Source organism: Salmo salar, chromosome 11, assembly GCF_965601325.2.
Source record: "Salmo salar chromosome 11, fSalSal1, whole genome shotgun sequence".
Classification (NCBI taxonomy): domain Eukaryota; kingdom Metazoa; phylum Chordata; class Actinopteri; order Salmoniformes; family Salmonidae; genus Salmo; species Salmo salar.
Genome location: NC_138301.1, coordinates 2,233,394 through 2,251,914, shown reverse-complemented (window position 1 = coordinate 2,251,914; position 18,521 = coordinate 2,233,394). Strand labels below are relative to the sequence as shown.

The 18,521-nt window shown below is 43.3% G+C and overlaps 1 protein-coding gene across 1 annotated transcript in view; it reads right to left on the bottom strand.

Annotated features, from left to right (window-relative positions):
* Window positions 1-18,521, bottom strand: part of LOC106561879 (lactoylglutathione lyase) — a 42,886-nt gene that overhangs the window by 13,400 nt on the left and 10,965 nt on the right. The window contains exons 2-5 of the mRNA XM_014126156.3: window positions 9,022-9,104; window positions 8,370-8,510; window positions 1,374-1,441; window positions 866-955 (exon numbers count right to left, since the gene is read on the bottom strand). Of these exons, the coding sequence (XP_013981631.1) occupies window positions 866-955; window positions 1,374-1,441; window positions 8,370-8,510; window positions 9,022-9,104 (382 nt within the window). The remainder of the gene's footprint in view (window positions 1-865; window positions 956-1,373; window positions 1,442-8,369; window positions 8,511-9,021; window positions 9,105-18,521) is intronic.

The window sequence follows — 18,521 nt, the reverse complement described above, 5'->3', positions numbered from 1 at the left end:
CACACACACACACACACACACACACACACACACACACACACACACACACACACACACACACACACCCCCATCAGGTGGCTATGGAGGAAGGAGATCGGGAGCAAAGTGAAAAAAATGGCTTGGGAACACCTCTGGGAGCCTGACGGGGAAGACAGACCCCGTCAGACCCCTAGTTTTGATGTCTTCAACATTATTCTACAAAAATAAAAACCCTTTAATGAGTACCGTAATTTCCGGACTATAAGCCGCAACTTTTTTCCCACGCTTTGAACCTCGCGGCTTAAACAATAACGCTGCTAATATGGATTTTTCCCGCTTCTGTGACGTGCTCAGTTTTTTGGCGGCATGAAGCTTTCATTAGACCAATGAAATTGCCGAACGGGTTAAGGTCAAACAACTTTTTTGTTTACCGTTTAGATTAAATCGAGCATGCTCAAGCTTCCCATCATTCTGATTACGGTAGTCATTTTGTCACCCTCATCATGGAAAAGACACGGAGAAATGCATATGATGCAGCTTTCAAGTTGAAGGCGATTGATCTGGCTGTTGGAAAAGGAAATAGAGCTGCTGCACGGGAGCTTGGTCTTAATGAGTCGATGATAAGAAGTTGGAAACAGCACCTGCGGCTTATAGACTTGTGCGGCTTATTTATGTTCAAAATAATATTTTAAAAATTCAGTGGGTGCGGCTTGTATTCAGGTGCGCTCAATAGTCCGGAAATTACGGTAGGTGTCCAAACACCTACCGTAACCCACTTTCTCAATCTTGTCTCAAATTTTACGAAACCAAGCAAATGTTTCACACACACCCAAATCTTGCTTTAAAAAAAAGCCAAGTATGAGTAGTACTGTGGGGCTACTCTTACCATCATCAGGCTTCTTGACAAAGGTGACTGCTTGCTCTTCAAACAGTTTGCAGGCAGCATAGACATCAGGCACTGCAATTCCAATGTGCCCTATGATGCGTGAAAATGAACATAACACATTGCTGACTAACTAGTTTACGCCACTTATGCAGTTAATCAACTCAACGACTTAGATATATATATACCCCCAGCTGTTCTCCAAGTCTTGAACAAAAACTTAATCCATTAGGATGACTAACAATCCAAAACATATAAATGGCAGGGTGGGTAACAACGAAGCCTGCAGATATTATGCTTTATAACTTGTTATAAGCATGCATGGGCCTTTTAAAGTGTACTTCTTACAGATATACAATAAGACAAAAGTGGGTCAAACATGTCAATGAGAAGTCTTACAATGCATTATAACTGAAAAAAATAATGGATTATTCCAGCAGACTTTATGTACAGTGGTACGGCAAGGTACTATGGGATGATTACTGAGCTTCAGTGTAGAGTACAGACTCACCAAAGCCACGAGGGTCCGAGTTGCCATTGTGGTAAGACTGGCTAGCGTCACTCTCAGAGCCCCAGTTACTAGGAGGCACAGAAAAAAACAATGCAATACATTCCTATAATTTGATAAAGTTGTAAAATAACACATTTAATCCGATATTTAGAAATTGTAAAAAAATAAATGATCTTTTAATGTGGCATGAACAAAACACATAACATTTATCTGATTGTCAAAGAAATCACTTTAAAAAGTAAGCATGTACGTCCATTTCAAAACAATTCCAGCATCCAAACTGCATGTTTACTCATGCCATTTGATGAATGGTAATAGACATCTGTATGTCTTGATGACAAATTGAAAACAAATGTAGCCTGAAGTTGGGACACCTGAAATGAGGCTGAAACAGTTCTGGGGAAAACAGGATGGTCACCCTAAACACAAGGTCAACTTATTGGGCTAGGCTACAATGTGTATTACTGTGAACTTCAAATAGGCCTACCAGACGCCAGTGATGTAGTGTTGACTGATTTGCCTGTCGCAGTCAAAAAAGTAACGCTCACCATGCATTCAATTGCGTTTTAAGTCAACAAAACAAAAATCCCCACTAGGCCTACACCACTGCCGGTAGCCTACCCTCTCAGCCAAGGCAATTTTAAACACGAACACACGCAGAATAGGTAGCCCACATTCAATATAATACAAGAATTGATTAAAAACATTTTTTACATTTAATTACATTTCACCGTAAAAACAATTCTCATGGGCACACAAATCCCAAATAATGTATGCTCTGACTTCCGGTTTGGAGCGAGTAGTCGCGCTTCGCTTCGCTCCACAGGTAATATTACATTTCATTACATTGGTTTGATCTGAGCAATTTTTCTTAGCTAGCTACATAGCCGTCTTTGTATCAAAGATAATTGTGTAGTTTAGAGTAATTATCGAGGTTAGCTAGCCAGCTATTTTCGTCCTCCTAACGTAGTCAACACTGCTAGCTAGCCAACTAGCCAACTTCTACCGACTAGCAGCACTGTAGAAACTATTACATTACAACATTACAACGGAACGACTTGATTAGTGTAGTGTTAGCTAGTACATAGTTGTCTTTGCATCTAAGATAATTGTGTAGTTTAGAGTAATTATCGAGGTTAGCTAGCCAGCCGCGCCGCGACGCCGTTGTCCAGACTCCAGACTTAGTCAACACACCTAGTCATCGTCAAACCCACTGCTAGCTAGCCAACCGTTACCGACTAGCAGCGCTGTAGAAACTAATACATTACAACGGAACGATTTGACTAGTGCACTAGCTAGCTACAACAGTTATCTTTGTCATAGCTTGATAATTGTGTAGTTTAGAGTAATTATCGAGGTTAGCTAGCCAGCTATTTGTCACCCGCGACGCCATTTTTCCAAACCTAGCCAACTATCACCGACGAGCAGCATTGAAGAAACTAAATACATTACAAAGGAACGTCTTGATTAGTGCTATGTTAGCTAGCTACATAGTTGCTTTTGTATCATGATAAGGTGTAGTACTGAAACTATCGAGGTTACCAAGCCAGCTACACGTTCAAACAAAGTCAACAACGCAGCCACTGCTAGCTAGCCTACTTCACCAACCAGCAGTACTGTATCATTTTCGTCATTTGTCAATAAGATTTTTGCAACATAAGCTTAACTTTCTGAACATTCGAGACGTGTAGTCCACTTGTCATTCCAATCTCCTTGCATTAGTGTAGCCTCTTCTGTAGCTTGTCAACTATGTGTCTGTCTATCCCTGTTCTCTCCCCTCTGCACAGGCCATACAAACGCTTCACACCGCGTGGCCGCTGCCACTCTAACCTGGTGGTCCCAGCGCGCACGACCCATGTGGCGTTCCAGGTCTCCGGCAGCCTCTGGAACTGCCGGTCTGCGGCCAACAAGGCTGAGTTCATCTCAGCCTATGCTACCCTCCAGTCCCTAGACTTCCTGGCGCTGACGGAAACATGGATTACCACAGATAACACTGCTACTCCTACTGCTCTCTCCTCGTCTGCCCACGTGTTCTCGCATACCCCGAGAGCATTTGGCCAGCGGGGTGGTGGCACAGGAATCCTCATCTCTCCCAAGTGGACATTATCTCTTTCCCCTGACCCATCTGTCTATCTCCTCATTTGAATTCCATGCCGTCACAGTTACCAGCCCTTTCAAGCTTAACATCCTTATCATTTATCGCCCTCCAGGTTCCCTTGGAGAGTTCATCAATGAGCTTGACGCCTTGATAAGTTCCTTTCCTGAGGATGGCTCACCTCTCACAGTTCTGGGTGACTTTAACCTCCCCACGTCTACCTTTGACTCATTCCTCTCTGCCTCCTTTCCGCTCCTCTCCTCTTTTGACCTCACCCTCTCACCTTCCCCCCTACTCACAAGGCAGGCAATACGCTTGACCTCATCTTTACTAGATGCTGTTCTTCCACTAATCTCATTGCAACTCCCCTCCAAGTCTCCGACCACTACCTTGTATCCTTTTCCCTCTCGCTCTCATCCAACACTTCTCACTCTGCCCCTACTCGGATGGTATTGCGCCGTCCCAACCTTCGCTCTCTCTCTCCCGCTACTCTCTCCTCTTCCATCCTATCATCTCTTCCCTCTGCTCAAACCTTCTCCAACCTATCTCCTGATTCTGCCTCCTCAACCCTCCTCTCCTCCCTTTCTGCATCCTTTGATTTTCTCTGTCCCCTATCCTCCAGGCCGGCTCGGTCCTCCACTCCTGCTCCGTGGCTCGACGACTCACGCGAGTTCACAGAACAGGGCTCCGGGCAGCCGAGCAGAAATGGAGGAAAACTCGCCTCCCTGCGGACCTGGCATCCTTTCACTCCCTCTCTACATTTTCCTCTTCTGTCTCTGCTGCTAAAGCCACTTTCTACCACTCTAAATTCCAAGCATCTGCCTCTAACCCTAGGAAGCTCTTTGCCACCTTCTCCTCCCTCCTGAATCCTCCTCCCCCTCCCCCCCTCCTCCCTCTCTGCGGATGACTTCGTCAACCATTTTGAAAAAAAAGGTTGACGACATCCGATCCTCGTTTGCTAAGTCAAACGACACCGCTGGTCCTGCTCACACTGCCCTACCCTGTGCTTTGACCTCTTTCTCCCCTCTCTCTCCAGATGAAATCTCGCGTCTTGTGACGGCCGGCCGCCCAACAACCTGCCCGCTTGACCCTATCCCCTCCTCTCTTCTCCAGACCATTTCCGGAGACCTTCTCCCTTACCTCACCTCGCTCATCAACTCATCCTTGACCGCTGGCTACGTCCCTTCCGTCTTCAAGAGAGTGAGAGTTGCACCCCTTCTCAAAAAACCTACAAATCGATCCCTCCGATGTCAACAACTACAGACCAGTATCCCTTCTTTCTTTTCTCTCCAAAACTCTTGAACGTGCCGTCCTTGGCCAGCTCTCCTGCTATCTCTCTCAGAATGACCTTCTCGATCCAAATCAGTCAGGTTTCAAGACTGGTCATTCAACTGAGACTGCTCTTCTCTGTCACGGAGGCTCTCCGCACTGCTAAAGCTAACTCTCTCTCCTCTCATCCTTCTAGACCTATCTGCTGCCTTTGATACTGTGAACAATCAGATCCTCCTCTCCACCCTCTCCGAGTTGGGCATCTCCGGCGCGGCTCACGCTTGGATTGCGTCCTACCTGACAGGTCGCTCCTACCAGGTGGCGTGGCGAGAATCTGTCTCCGCACCACGTGCTCTCACCACTGGTGTCCCCCAGGGCTCTGTTCTAGGCCCTCTCCTATTCTCGCTATACACCAAGTCACTTGGCTCTGTCATATCCTCACATGGTCTCTCCCATCATTGCTATGCAGACGACACACAATCTTCTCCTTTAACCCCCTTCTGATAACCAGGTGGCTAATCGCATCTCTGCATGTCTGGCAGACATATCAGTGTGGATGACAGATCACCACCTCAAGCTGAACCTCGGCAAGACGGAGCTGCTCTTCCTCCCGGGGAAGGACTGCCCGTTCCATGATCTCGCTATCACGGTGGACAACTCCATTGTGTCCTCCTCCCAGAGTGCTAAGAGCCTCGGCGTGACCCTGGACAACACCCTGTCGTTCTTCGCTAACATCAAGGCGGTGACCCGATCCTGTAGGTTCATGCTATACAACATTCGCAGAGTACGACCCTGCCTTACACAGGAAGCGGCGCAGGTCCTAATCCAGGCACTTGTTATCTCCCGTCTGGATTCTTGCAACTCCCTGTTGGCGGGGCTCCCTGCCTGTGCCATTAAACCCCTACAACTCATCCAGAACACCGCAGCCCGTCTGGTGTTCAACCTTCCCAAGTTCTCTCATGTCACCCCGCTCCTCCGCACACTCCACTGGCTTCCAGTTGAAGCTCGCTTCTGCTACAGGACCATGGTGCTTGCCTACGGAACTGTGAGGGGAACGGCACCTCCAGGCTCTGATCAGGCGCTACACCCAAACAAGGGCACTGCGATCATCCACCTCTTGCCTGCTGGCCCCCCTACCTCTGCGGAAGCACAGTTCCCGCTCAGCCCAGTCAAAACTGTTCGCTGCTCTGGCACCCCAATGGTGGAACAAGCTCCCTCACGACGCCAGGACAGCGGAGTCAATCACCACCTTCCGTAGACACCTGAATCCCCACCTCTTTAAGGAATACCTGGGATAGGATAAAGTAATCCTTCTAACCCCCCCCCCTTAAAAGATTTAGATGCACCATTGTAAAGTGGTTGTTCCACTGGATATCATAAGGTGAATGCACCAATTTGTAAGTCGCTCTGGATAAGAGCGTCTGCTAAATGACTTAAATGTAAATGTATGCCAATGCCATTACAAAATGTAATGCTTCTGACCGAAAGAGTTAACTATGGGCCTAATGTCATCAATATATACTTGGATGGATTGGATGCATAGTTGTCTAGCTGTAGCTAGTTGTCTAGTAATATTGTCGATCATCAGGTATTCAAGTAAAACACCTGCACGCACCTGATAAACAGCTGATTTAACAATGATAAATCAACAGATACAGTGCATTCGGAAAGTATTCAGACCCCTTCCCCTTTGCCACATTGTTACGTTACAACCTTATCTAAAACGGATGAAATACATTTTTTCCTCAATCTACACACAATACCCCATAATGACAAAGCGAACAGCTTTTTAGAAATGTTTGCAAATGTATTAAGAACAAAAAACAGATACCTTGTTTACATAAGTATTCAGATCCTTTACTAAGACTCAAAATTGAGCTCAGGTGCATCCAGTTTCCATTGATCACCCTTGAGATGTTATTACAACTTGATTGGACTCTACATGTGGTAAATTCAATTGATTGGATATGATTTGGAAAGGCACACACCTGTCTATACAAAGGTCCCACAGTTGACAGTGCACGTCAGAGCAAAAACCAAGCCATGAGGTTGAAGGAATTGTCTGTTGAGCTCCAAGACAGGATTGTGTCGAGGCACAGATCTGGGGAAGGGTACCAAAACATTTCTGAAGGTCTCCAAGAACACAGTGGCCTTCATCATTCTTAAATGGAAGATGTTTCGAACCACCAAGACTCTTCCTAGAGCTGGCCGCCCAGCCAAACTGAGCAATCAGGGGAGAAGGGCCTTGGTCAGGGAGGTGACCAAGAACCAGATGGTCACTGACCGAGCTCTAGAGTTCCTCTGTGGAGATGGTTGTCCTTCTGGAAAGTTCTCCCATCTCTGCATCTCAAGCCTTTATGGTAGAGTGGCCAGACGGAAGCCAATTAAAAAAAGGCACATGACAGCCCGCTTGGAGTTTGCCAAAAGGCACCTAAAGGGCTCTCAGACCATGAGAAACAAGATTCTCTGGTCTGACGAAAACAAGATTGAACTATTTGGCCTGAATGCCAAGCGTCACATCTAGGAAACCTGGCAACAACCCTACGGTAAAGCATGGTGGTGGCAACATGTTGTGGGGTTGTTTTTCAGCGGCAGGGACTGGGTCTAGTCAGGATCGAGGGAAAAATGAACGAAGCAAAGTACAGAGAGATCCTTGATGAAAACCTGCTCATAACCTCAGACTGGGGCAAAGGTTAACCTTCCAACAACACAATGACCCAAAGCACACAGTCAAGACAACGCAGGAGTGGCTTCGGGGAAAGTCTAAATGTTCTTAAGTGGCCAAGCCAGAGCCCAGACTTGAACCCAATCAAACTTCTGTGGAGCGACGCTCCCCATCCAACCTGACAGAGCTTGAGGGGATCTGCAGAGAAGAATGGGACAAACTCCCCAAATTCAGGTGTGCCAAGCTCGACAGCGTCATACCCAAAAAGACTCGAGGTTGTAATTGCTGCCAAAAGGTGCTTCAACAAAGTACTGAGTAAAGGGTCTGAATACATCTGTAAATGTGATATTTCAGATTTACCAGTTTTTGCTTTGTCATTATGGGGTATTATGTGTAGAGCGAGGGAAAAATGTACTTCATTTTAATATAAGGCTGTAACGTAACAAAATGTGGAAAAAGTCAAGGGGTCTGAATACTTTCCGAATGCACTGTACATCTAATGCATTGGAATAAAGGCTATTTTTATCAAGGACGCATGTCAAACAAATGGTGAAAATGAAAATCTCAGCCGAGGCAAAAAAAATAAATAATCTGCACTACTGAATGGACATCCCCGCCACATAAATAAAATGGTTTAAACCATGACAGAGAGGTGGGGGTGTTCGGTTCATTTTCATATTTACCACTGCATTTTCAACAAATAGGAGAATGGTTAAATTGGAATTATTTAGGAGATCCCCCAGTTTTACTTTTGTTGCATTTAGGGGAGCCAACGTCTCCTTCAGGGGAGTTGAGCCCCCCTGGCTCCTCTGATAATTCACACCATGCCAGCATTAACAACCATTTCAAGGATATCTCTAGGACTGGAGTAAGAGTAGCCTATCATAGACCTTCTGATCATGCCCAGGTCTCTTGTGAAGAGTGAGGAGCGCTATTGCCTATCGCCCAAAATCCAAAGCGGCCTTACTGGGTGAGCTCAATGGTGGCTCGTCTGGAGAAGGTCCAGGCCGTTCTTTCTTTCACGTCGCCAGGGATCTCCTTCTTGTCCTCGTAACCCAGGAAGTAAAGGGAGAAGTGCATGGAGGGGAAGTCAAACTTTTGGAGTAACCTTGAGGGAAGGGACATAAAAAAGTTACCCGTGTTGTATGACTGCATTTGAGGAGAAACAGCACTACATATTGGAAAATGACAAAGTATCTGCTCTATTGACGCGTCAGGAGGATTGTAGTGTTTTACCATTTGCTTATTGCCAGTCAGTAGTCTCATGAACCAGCCTGACAGCTGCGCTCAATACATGTGCCACGTGTTGAGCACAGAGTTCAGGCTGGTTTCAGGGTTATGCCATTTGTTTAATACTTTAGCCAACTTGTCATCTTCATTCCAAGAAGTGCAGGACCAGTCAGGTACCAAAGCTAGCTTATCGTAGCATTTAAGTAACTGTCAAGTTAGTAAATAAGTGCCTCCAGCTCGTTCTATTTCTATTACTGCTCGTCAATTTACTGGTTAAAACTTTTGCATAAAATTAATCTAGTTAAAGCTTTATTTGAAAGAGTAGAGGTACTGTATTTCTTGTGATCCAATGACCAGACAACATTGGTGGGGCTACGGTTGGCACTCACGTCATTCCCATGATCCGGGTATAGAAGTCCAAGGATTTCACTGGATCCTTCACCCTCAGCATGGTCTGCTGCATCATGAAATCCTGGAACACCAAGAATTCCCAATTCTAGGAATTATTCTTAATTGTAGGACTCATGTTTCACCTCAAAAAGTAGTGAGCATTGAAAGAAAAACAGGTACACCTGTAAATTCAGGGTGGCAACTTGATTTCCTTCAATAATCATTCATGCTTGCTGACGTGTTTTGGAGCAAACATCCTCCTAACAACAATGATCTAAGATGAATCATTATGTTTCAGTACAGTAATGGGAGTCAAACGTTGTACATTCCGAAACAGTCGTGCTTTGCAGGATTTGTCATACTGTCCTAAATAAATAATGTTTTTGTTTTGTACACTGGGCCTTTAAATACTTTTATATTAGAGGGCCAATACAGCTGTCTGCAGCTCAGGCAACCCCCATCCTTTTAACAGCAGGACACTGTAAAGGCCTTTATCACTCTGAAGATTATGAATTGGGCTGTTTGAGAAGGTTTGAATCCTAAGCAACCTGCCTACATACATAAGTGCAATACCAACACAGCTACTGTAGTAGGCCAAAGCTGTATGCTGGAAAACCTCGGTGATTATGCAACATAATATAGCAATAAAAGTAGACTTAAACAATAATGACAAATGTGTCAAATAATGTAGATAATATTAAATCAATACTAACAGCTGATTTTCCACTGGGAAGCGAAAAACATGAACGTGTACCTTATAGTTTACTGAAGAAAGGACTAGTACTACATTACCTGTAAATAAAACTGAGTTAGAACAAAAACATTTTTTTTTTTAATGTACAACCACACGTACATTCATCAGATAGTCAACTTTGGAAATATAACTCAAGGATGGCCACAATTGCTTTTGACAAGCTACAGGTTTATACAGGCTTTTTTGTTCAAGCCCAGTTCTAACCACACCAAAATGATGGTCTCGTTGAAGAGCTGAAGTCTTGACGAACAGCTGAGTGGTAGAATCAGGTGCGGTAGCACTGGGCTTGAACAGAAAAGCCTGCATACCGCTGTGGATCATCAAGAGCAATGTTGTTAACTCCTGGTACAAAACACTGCAACAAAACTGCTGAGAAACACCTGTAAAATAGTAATTAAATGTGTACAACACTTTTGAACAATTAGACTTATTTACAAATCTGAAATTGGACAAGTGCTCTAAATCCTTGAATAAAGAACTTCAGCTACAAAAATGTCCTAAATAATGTAGTACTGTCCTAAATAATGTAGTAAACAGCTGTCCAACTCAAGTAAAAGAGCACATGGCCTCATTTATAAATGGCAGCATAAATATGAAAACAGGTGGGAGAACTCAGATTTGGAACATAACATACATTTTAAGTATTGATAGTGTACAAAAGTACCATGTGTACCTCGAGCATTTGAATTGGCATAAAGAGAATTTATTCTTGATCTGAAAATCTGGTCGGAGACGCCGTATGGATGGTGTGATACAATTGCGAAGCCTCCGGAGGCATAGCCAGATAGCCCTGACTTCTGCAGAGGCCAAAACAACGCAAATGCTGCATGGCCAATGTAGACATGGAAATGACCATGTAGCGCCTTTAAGGGTGCGTTCCTAAAATTGCCTCCAGTGTGTCAGAGTGCGCTCTGTGCTGTTAGGAAATTTAGAGCTTAGTCAGATTTTCTGTTCGTAAATTCAAAGCGTTTTGCTCTGAGTGTTCAGAGTGCACACTGGACGCTCTGGCCGAGGAGTCGGGTTGATGCGAGTGTTCTGACCTCACGAAGGCAATCATGAGCCCAAACGGGCTAAAGTTGCCTAGCTACTAGTTAGGCTGTTTTCATGTTATCCAGAGCATTAGTGACCAACTGTGCTGCTTGCAACAATTTAATTCCGTTTTTTTGATACCCTTCACTAACACTTCCCATATTCAACAGGTGTTGCGCGTTAGTCAACTCACCAGTTATTTATAAAAAATATATACAAAATTGCCTTTATTTAACCAGGTAGGCCAGTTGAGAACAAGTTCTCATTTACAACTGCGGCCTGGCCAAGATAAAGCAAAGCAGTGCGACAAAAACACCAGAGTTACACATGGGATAAACAAACATACAGTCAATAACACAATAGAAAAATCTGTATACAGTGTGCAAATGAAGTAAGGAGGAAAGGCAATAAACAGGCCAATAGTGGCGAAGTAATTACAACTTAGCAATTTACACTGGAGTGATATGTGCAGATGAGGATGTGCAAGTAGAAATACTGGTGTGCAAAACAGCAGAAAAAAAAGACAAAAATAACAGGAATGAGGTAGGTAGTTGGATGGGCTATTTACAGATGGGCTGCGTACAGCTGTAGCGATCGGTAAGCATCAGCTGTCAGAGCAGCTTAAAGTTAGTGAGGGAGATTTAAGTCTCCAACTTCAGTGATTTTTGCAATTTGTTCCAGTCATTGGCAGCAGAGAACTGGAAGGAAAGGCGGCCAAAGGAGGGGTTGGCTTTGGGGATGACCAGTGAAATATACAGTTGAAGTCAGAAGTTTACATACACTTAGGTTGGAGTCATTAAAACTTGTTTTTCAACCACTCCACAAATTTCTTGTTAACAAACTGTAGTTTTGGCAAGTCGGTTAGGACATCTACTTTGTGCATGACAAGTAATTTTTCCAACAATTGTTTACAGACAGATTATTTCACTGTATCACAATTCACTAAGTTGACTGTGGCTTTAAACAGCTTGGAAAATTCCAGAAAATGATGTCATGGCTTTAGAAGCTTCTGATAGGCTAATTGACATCATTTGAGTCAATTGGAGGTGTACCTGTGGATGTATTTCAAGGCCTACCTTCACACTCAGTGCCTCTTTGCTTGACATCACGGGAAAATCAAAAGAAATCAGCCAAGACCTCAGAAATAAAAATGTGCAGACCTCCACAAGTCTGGTTCACCCTTGGGAGCAATTTCCAAATGCCTGAAGGTACCACGTTCATCTGTACAAACAATAGTACGCAACTATAAACACCATGGGACCACGTAGCCGTCATACCGCTCAGGAAGGATACGCGTTCTGTCTCCTAGAGATGAACGTACTATGGTGTGAAAAGTGGAAATCAATGGTGGTGATCCTAACTGACCTAAAACAGGGAATTGTTACTAGGATTAAATGTCAGGAATTGTGAAAAACTGAGTTTAAATGTATTTGGCTAAGGTGTATGTAAACTTCGACGTCAACTGTACCTGCTGGAGCATGTGCTACGGGTGGCATTTGCTATGATGACCAGTGAGCTGAGAGAAGGCGGAGCTATACCTAGCAAAGACTTAGATGACCTGTTGCCAGTGGGTTTGGCGACGAATATGTAGCGAGGACCAGCCAACGACAGCATACAGGTCGCAGTGGTGGGATGTATATGGGGCTTTGGCGACAAAACAGATGGCACTGTAATAGACTGCACCCAATTTGCTGAGTAGTGTGTGGGAGGCTAATTTGTAAATGACATTGAAGTCAAGGGTCAGTAGGATAGTCAGTTTAACCAGAGTAAATTTGGCAGCATGAGTGAAGGAGGCTTTGTTGTGAAATAGGAAGCCGATTCTAGATTTAATTTTGGATTGGAGATGCTTAATGTGAGTCTGGAAGGAGAGTTTACAGTCTAACCAGACACCTAGGTATTTATAGTTGTCCACATATTCTAAGTCACAACCGTCCAGAGTAGTGATGCTAGTCGGGAGGGCGGGTAGCCATCGGTTGAAGAGCATGCATTTCTTTCACTAGCATTTAAGAGCAGTTGGAGGCCACGGAAGGAGTGTTGTATGGCATTGAAGCTTGTTTGGAGGTTTGTTAACAGTGTCCAAAGGGCCAGATGTATACAGAATGGTGTCGTCTGCGTAGAGGTGGATCAAATAATCACCCAGAGCAAGAGCAACATCATTGTTATATACAGAGAAAAGAGGCGTCCCGAGAACCCTGTGGCACCTCCATAGAGACTGCCAGAGGTCCGGACAACATGCCCTCTGATTTGACACACTGAACTCTATCAGAGAAGTAGTTGGTGAACCAGGCGAGGCAGTCAGAGAAACCATGGCTGTTGAGTCTGCCGCTAAGAATACGGTGATTGACAGAGTCGAAAGCCTTGGCCAGGTCGATGAAGACGGCTGTACAGTACTGCCTATTATCGATGGCGGTTATGATACCGTTTAGGACCTTGAGCGTGACTGCGGTGCACCTGTGACCGGCTCGGAAACCAGATTGCATAGCGGAGAAGGTACGGTGGGATTCAAAATGGTTAGTGATCTGTTTGTTCACTTGGCTTTATAGGTCTGTAACAGTTTAGGTCTAGAGAGTGTCTCCCCTTTGAAGAGGGGGATGATCACGGACGCTTTTCAATCTTTAGGAATCTCAGACGATACGTAAGAGAGGTTGAACAGACTAGTAATAGGGGTTACAACAATGGTGGGTGATTTGTAGGGATCCAGATCGTGCAGCTCTTTCAGAACATCAGCTATCTGGATTTGGGTGAAGGAGAAGCTGGGGGGGGGGGGGGGGGGGGCAGCCAGGTGGAAAGCATGGCCAGCCATAGAGAAATACTAATTCAAATTCTCAATTATTGTGGATTTATCAGTGGTGACAGTGTTTCTTAGTCTCAGTGCAGTGGGCAGCTGGGAGGAGGTACTCTTATTCTCTACAGTGTCCCAAAACTTTTTGGAATTAGTGCTGCAGGATGCAAATTTGTTTGAAAAAGCCAGTCCTTGATTTCCTAACTGACTGTGCGTATTGGTTCCTGACTTCCCTAAAAAGTTGCATATCGCGGGGACTAATCGATGCTAGTGCAGTACGCCACAGGGTGTTTTTGTGCTGGTCAAGGGCAGTCAAGTCTGGAGTGAACCAAGGGCTATATCTGTTCTTAGTTCTACATTTTTTGAAAGGGCCATGCTTATTTAAGTGAGGAAAGCACTTTTAAAGAACAACCAGGCATCCTCTACTGACGGGATGAGGTCAATATCCTTCCAGGATACCCGGGCCAGGTCGAATAGGAAGGCCTGCGCGCAGAAGTGTTTTCGGGACCATTTGACAGTGATGAGGGGTGGTCGTTTGACCACGGACCCATAACGGACGCAGGCAATGAGGCAGTGATCGCTGAGCTCCTGGTTGAAAACAGCAGAGGTGCTAAAGCAGTGAATAAAGCAAACTTAGGGAGGAGGCTTCTGACGTTAACATGCATGAACCCAAGGCTTTTACGGTTGCAGAAGTCAGCAAATGAGAGCGCCAGGGGACACACAGGGCCTGGGTTAACCTATACATCACCAGAGGAACAGAGGAGGAATAGGATGAGGGTATGGTAAAGGCTATAAGATCTGGTATTCTGGTCGCCATGTAGATTGTACATTTAGTTTTGTATTAGATTCTCTTTTGTATGTTTAACAAGCTTGCCATCTTGATGAATACCATTTATACTTCCTAGTTTAGAATTGTGAAGTAAAACATTTTCTAAATCTAGTTATCCTTTTGTCTGCATTGCCATTGACTTGACCGGCATTAGATTGAGTGGATGCCAAGAGCAGCGGCAACACCTCTGTTGCTTGTCTATTTGCTAAGAAATTCCAGTACAGATGTGGCAGTCAACAGGCAACAAGAAGCTATAGGAGATGAGTAAATAAATGGGAAAATGTAGTTAATGATTAATATGAAATCTATTATTCATGTCCATGTGCTAATTGCTCAAGTGTCTCATATCCCACTCCGTTGCCAGTAACATTGCCTAAAAAATGTCCAATGTATCAAGGCCTTGAGAGCTGGTCTCTAGTAAGACACACCCTCACACTCTGCCACTTCAAACCCAAAGACTCTTAAGAGCCACCTAATACATTTTAATAAACGTGTCGGGAGGGGGCCGTCTAAACTATTAACTTGTTATGGATAGGGGGCAGTATTTTCACAGCCGGATAAAAAAAAATGTAGCCGATTTAATCTGGTTATTACTCCTGCCCAGAAACTAGAATATGCATATAATTAGTAGCTTTGGATAGAAAACACTCCAAAGTTTCTAAAACTGTTTGAATGGTGTCTGTGTATAACAGAACTCAAATGGCAGGCCAAAACCTGAGAAGATTCTGTACAGGAAGTACCCTGTCTGACCATTTCTTGGCCTTCTTTGTCATCTCTATCCAAAACAGAGGATCTCTGCTGTAACGTGACACTTTCTAAGGCTCCCATAGGCTCTCAGAAGGGACCAGAACATTGAATGATGACTCTGCAGTCTCTGGCTGAAAAACAGTAGCGCATTTGGATAGTGGTCGATCAGAGAACAATGAGACGGGTGCGCGCGTGTACGTGAAGAGGCCATTTTACATTTTCAGTCTTTGAACGAAAACAACGACTCTCGGTCAGAATATTATCGCTATTTTACGAGAAAAAAAAACGCATAAAAATTGATTTTAAACAGCGTTTGACATGCTTTGAAGTACGGTAATGGAATATTTTGAATTTTTTTGTCACGAAACGCGCCGGCGCGTCACCCTTCGGATAGTGTCTTGAACGCACGAACAAAACGCCGCTATTTGGATCTAACTATGGATTATAGTAGAACTCATGGGAGTGCATTCTGACGAAGAACAGCAAAGGTAACAGCAAAGGTAATCCAATTTTTCTTATAGTAAATCTGAGTATGGTGAGTACCAAACTTGGTGGGTGTCAAAATAGCTAGCCTGTGATGGCCGGGCTATCTACTCAGAATATTGCAAAATGTGCTATCACCGAAAAGCTATTTTAACCTCTTGGGGCTAGGTGGGACGCTAGCGTGCCACCTGTGGTGCACTCCATCAACAGCAGGTGCATTTCAAGAGCGGCAAATTTGAATCCAAATAAATGTCAAAATTCAAATTTTTCAAAAATACAACTATGTTACACCATTTGAAAGATAAACATCTCCTTAATCTAACCACGTTTTACGATTTCAAAAAGGTTTTACGGCGAAAGCATAAATTTAGAGTATGTTAGGACAGTACATTTACAAGAGTTGTGTGTAATGTTTTGTCAAGTCAAAGACAGGGTCACCAAAACCATAAAACCAGCTAAAATGATACACTAACCTTTTACAATCTCCATCAGATGACACTCCTAGGACATTATGTTAGACAATGCATGCATTTTTAGTTCTATCAAGTTCATATTTATATACAAAAACAGCGTTTTACTATGGCATTGATGTTGAGGAAATCGTTTCCCTCCAATAACCGGCAGTCAAGTCAGCGTCACAAATTAAATAATTAAAATTAGAAAACATTGGTAAAATATTATATTGTCATTTAAAGAATTATAGATTTACATCTTTTGAACGCAATCAACTTGCCAGATTTAAAAATAACCTTACTGGGAAATCACACTTTGCAATAATCTGAGCACTGCGCCCAGAAAAATACGCGTTGCGATACAGACTAGACGTCATGTTGGGGAGATCTAAAATCGAAAATACTATGTAAATAATCCATTACCTTTGATTCTCTTCATCAGATGTCACTTCCAGGTATCACAGGTCCATAACGAATGTAGTTTTGTTCAAAAAAGCTCATCATTTATGTCCAAAAATCTCCGTCTCGTTAGCACATGATGTAAGCCAGCCGGACTTCTCGTCATGAACGAGGGGAAAAAATATATTTCCGTTCGTTCAAACATGTCAAACGTTGTATAGCATAAATCATTAGGGCCTTTTTTAACCAGAACATGAATAATATTCAAGGTGGACGAATGCATAGCCTTTTATAACGTATTGGAACGAGGGTACCCAACATGAAGTAGCGCGCCAGGTGTCTAATGGGACATCACCGTTCCATGGCTCTTGTTCGGTCAGATCTCCCTCCAGAAGACTCAAAACACTTTGTAAAGGCTGGTGACATCTAGTGGAAGCAATAGGAAGTGCCAAAATATTCCTAAACCCCTGTGTTTTTCAATGGGATAGGTTTAAAGTCAATACAACACATCAGGTATCCACTTCCTGTCAGAAAATGTCTCAGGGTTTTGCCTGCCAAATGAGTTCTGTTATACTCACAGACACCATTCAAACAGTTTTGGAAACTTTAGAGTGTTTTCTATCCATATATAATAAGTATATGCATATTCTAGTTACTGGGTAGGATTAGTAACCAGATTAAATCGGGTACATTTTTTTTATCCAGACGTGCAAATGCTGCCCCCTAGACCCAACAGGTTAAAAATCGGACACCGCGATTGCATAAAGGAGTTCTGCATCTATAATTCTTACAATAATTATGCTTTTTGTGAACGTTTATCGTGAGTAATTTAGTAAATTGTTAGCAAATTCCCTGGAAGTTTGCGGGGGGTATGCTAGTTCTGAACGTCACATGCTAATGTAAAAAGCTGGTTTTTGATATAAATATGAACTTGATTGAACAAAACATGCATGTATTGTATAACATAATGTCCTAGGAGTGTCATCTGATGAGGATCAAAGGTTAGTGCTGCATTTAGCTGTGGTTTTGTTTTTTGTGACATATGCTAGCTTGAAAAAAATGGGTGTCTGATTATTTCTGGCTGGGTACTCTCCTGACATAATCTAATGTTTTGCTTTCGTTGTAAAGCCTTTTTGAAATCCGACAGTGTGGTTAGATAAAGGAGAGTCTTGTCTTTAAAATGGTGTAAAATAGTCATATGTTTGAAAAATTGAAGTTTTTGGATTTGAGGAGTTTGTATTTCGCACCACGCCCTATCGTTGGATATTGGAGCGGTGTTCCGCTAGCGGAACGTCTAGATGTAAGAGGTTAACGAAAGAATGGTCAAAACATCTAATTTTGTTTTCTTTTGATTGCACGCTGCTGCAACCTGATTGAATATCATTTTTTATTATTCTGTACGTAAATCCATTGTAAACCAAAATACAACATTTGGTATGATATATTAACTGTGGATGTCCATCATCCATTTCTCATATGTTACATATTTCCAATGCACACGATAAGAATTTCCATTTGTGGCCAACGCTAATGTTAGCTAGGCTAGGGTTTAGGTTAGAAGTTACATTAAAGGGTTGGGGGAAGGGTCAGCTAACATGCTAAGTATTTGCCAAGTAGTATGTAGTTGCAATAAAAGTAGTTTCAAAGTTTGTAATTAGCTAAAATGTTAAAGTTGTCCATGATGCGATTTGAACATTCAAATCTCATGGTTGCTAGACACTTTACACATCTAGAGTATGAGACCAGACTGGCAAAAAGCATGTCCTGCAAGCAATGATTCTGATGTTGTTTTACCCTGGTGCACCATTGACAGCCGACTACATTTTACTTGTGCATGGCGATTTAAAATTCTCTGTGAACACACTTTAAAAAGTAACTTGACACTGTTGATCAGTCAGCACAAATTTGGATTATAATGACAAGACTGCAGGAGAGAGTTTACGTTGGAGATGGAATTTATTCTACACATGTCTGAAACAGCGATGCTGTAAGTCTGGTAAGTTGATGCTAGCATGCACAACTGA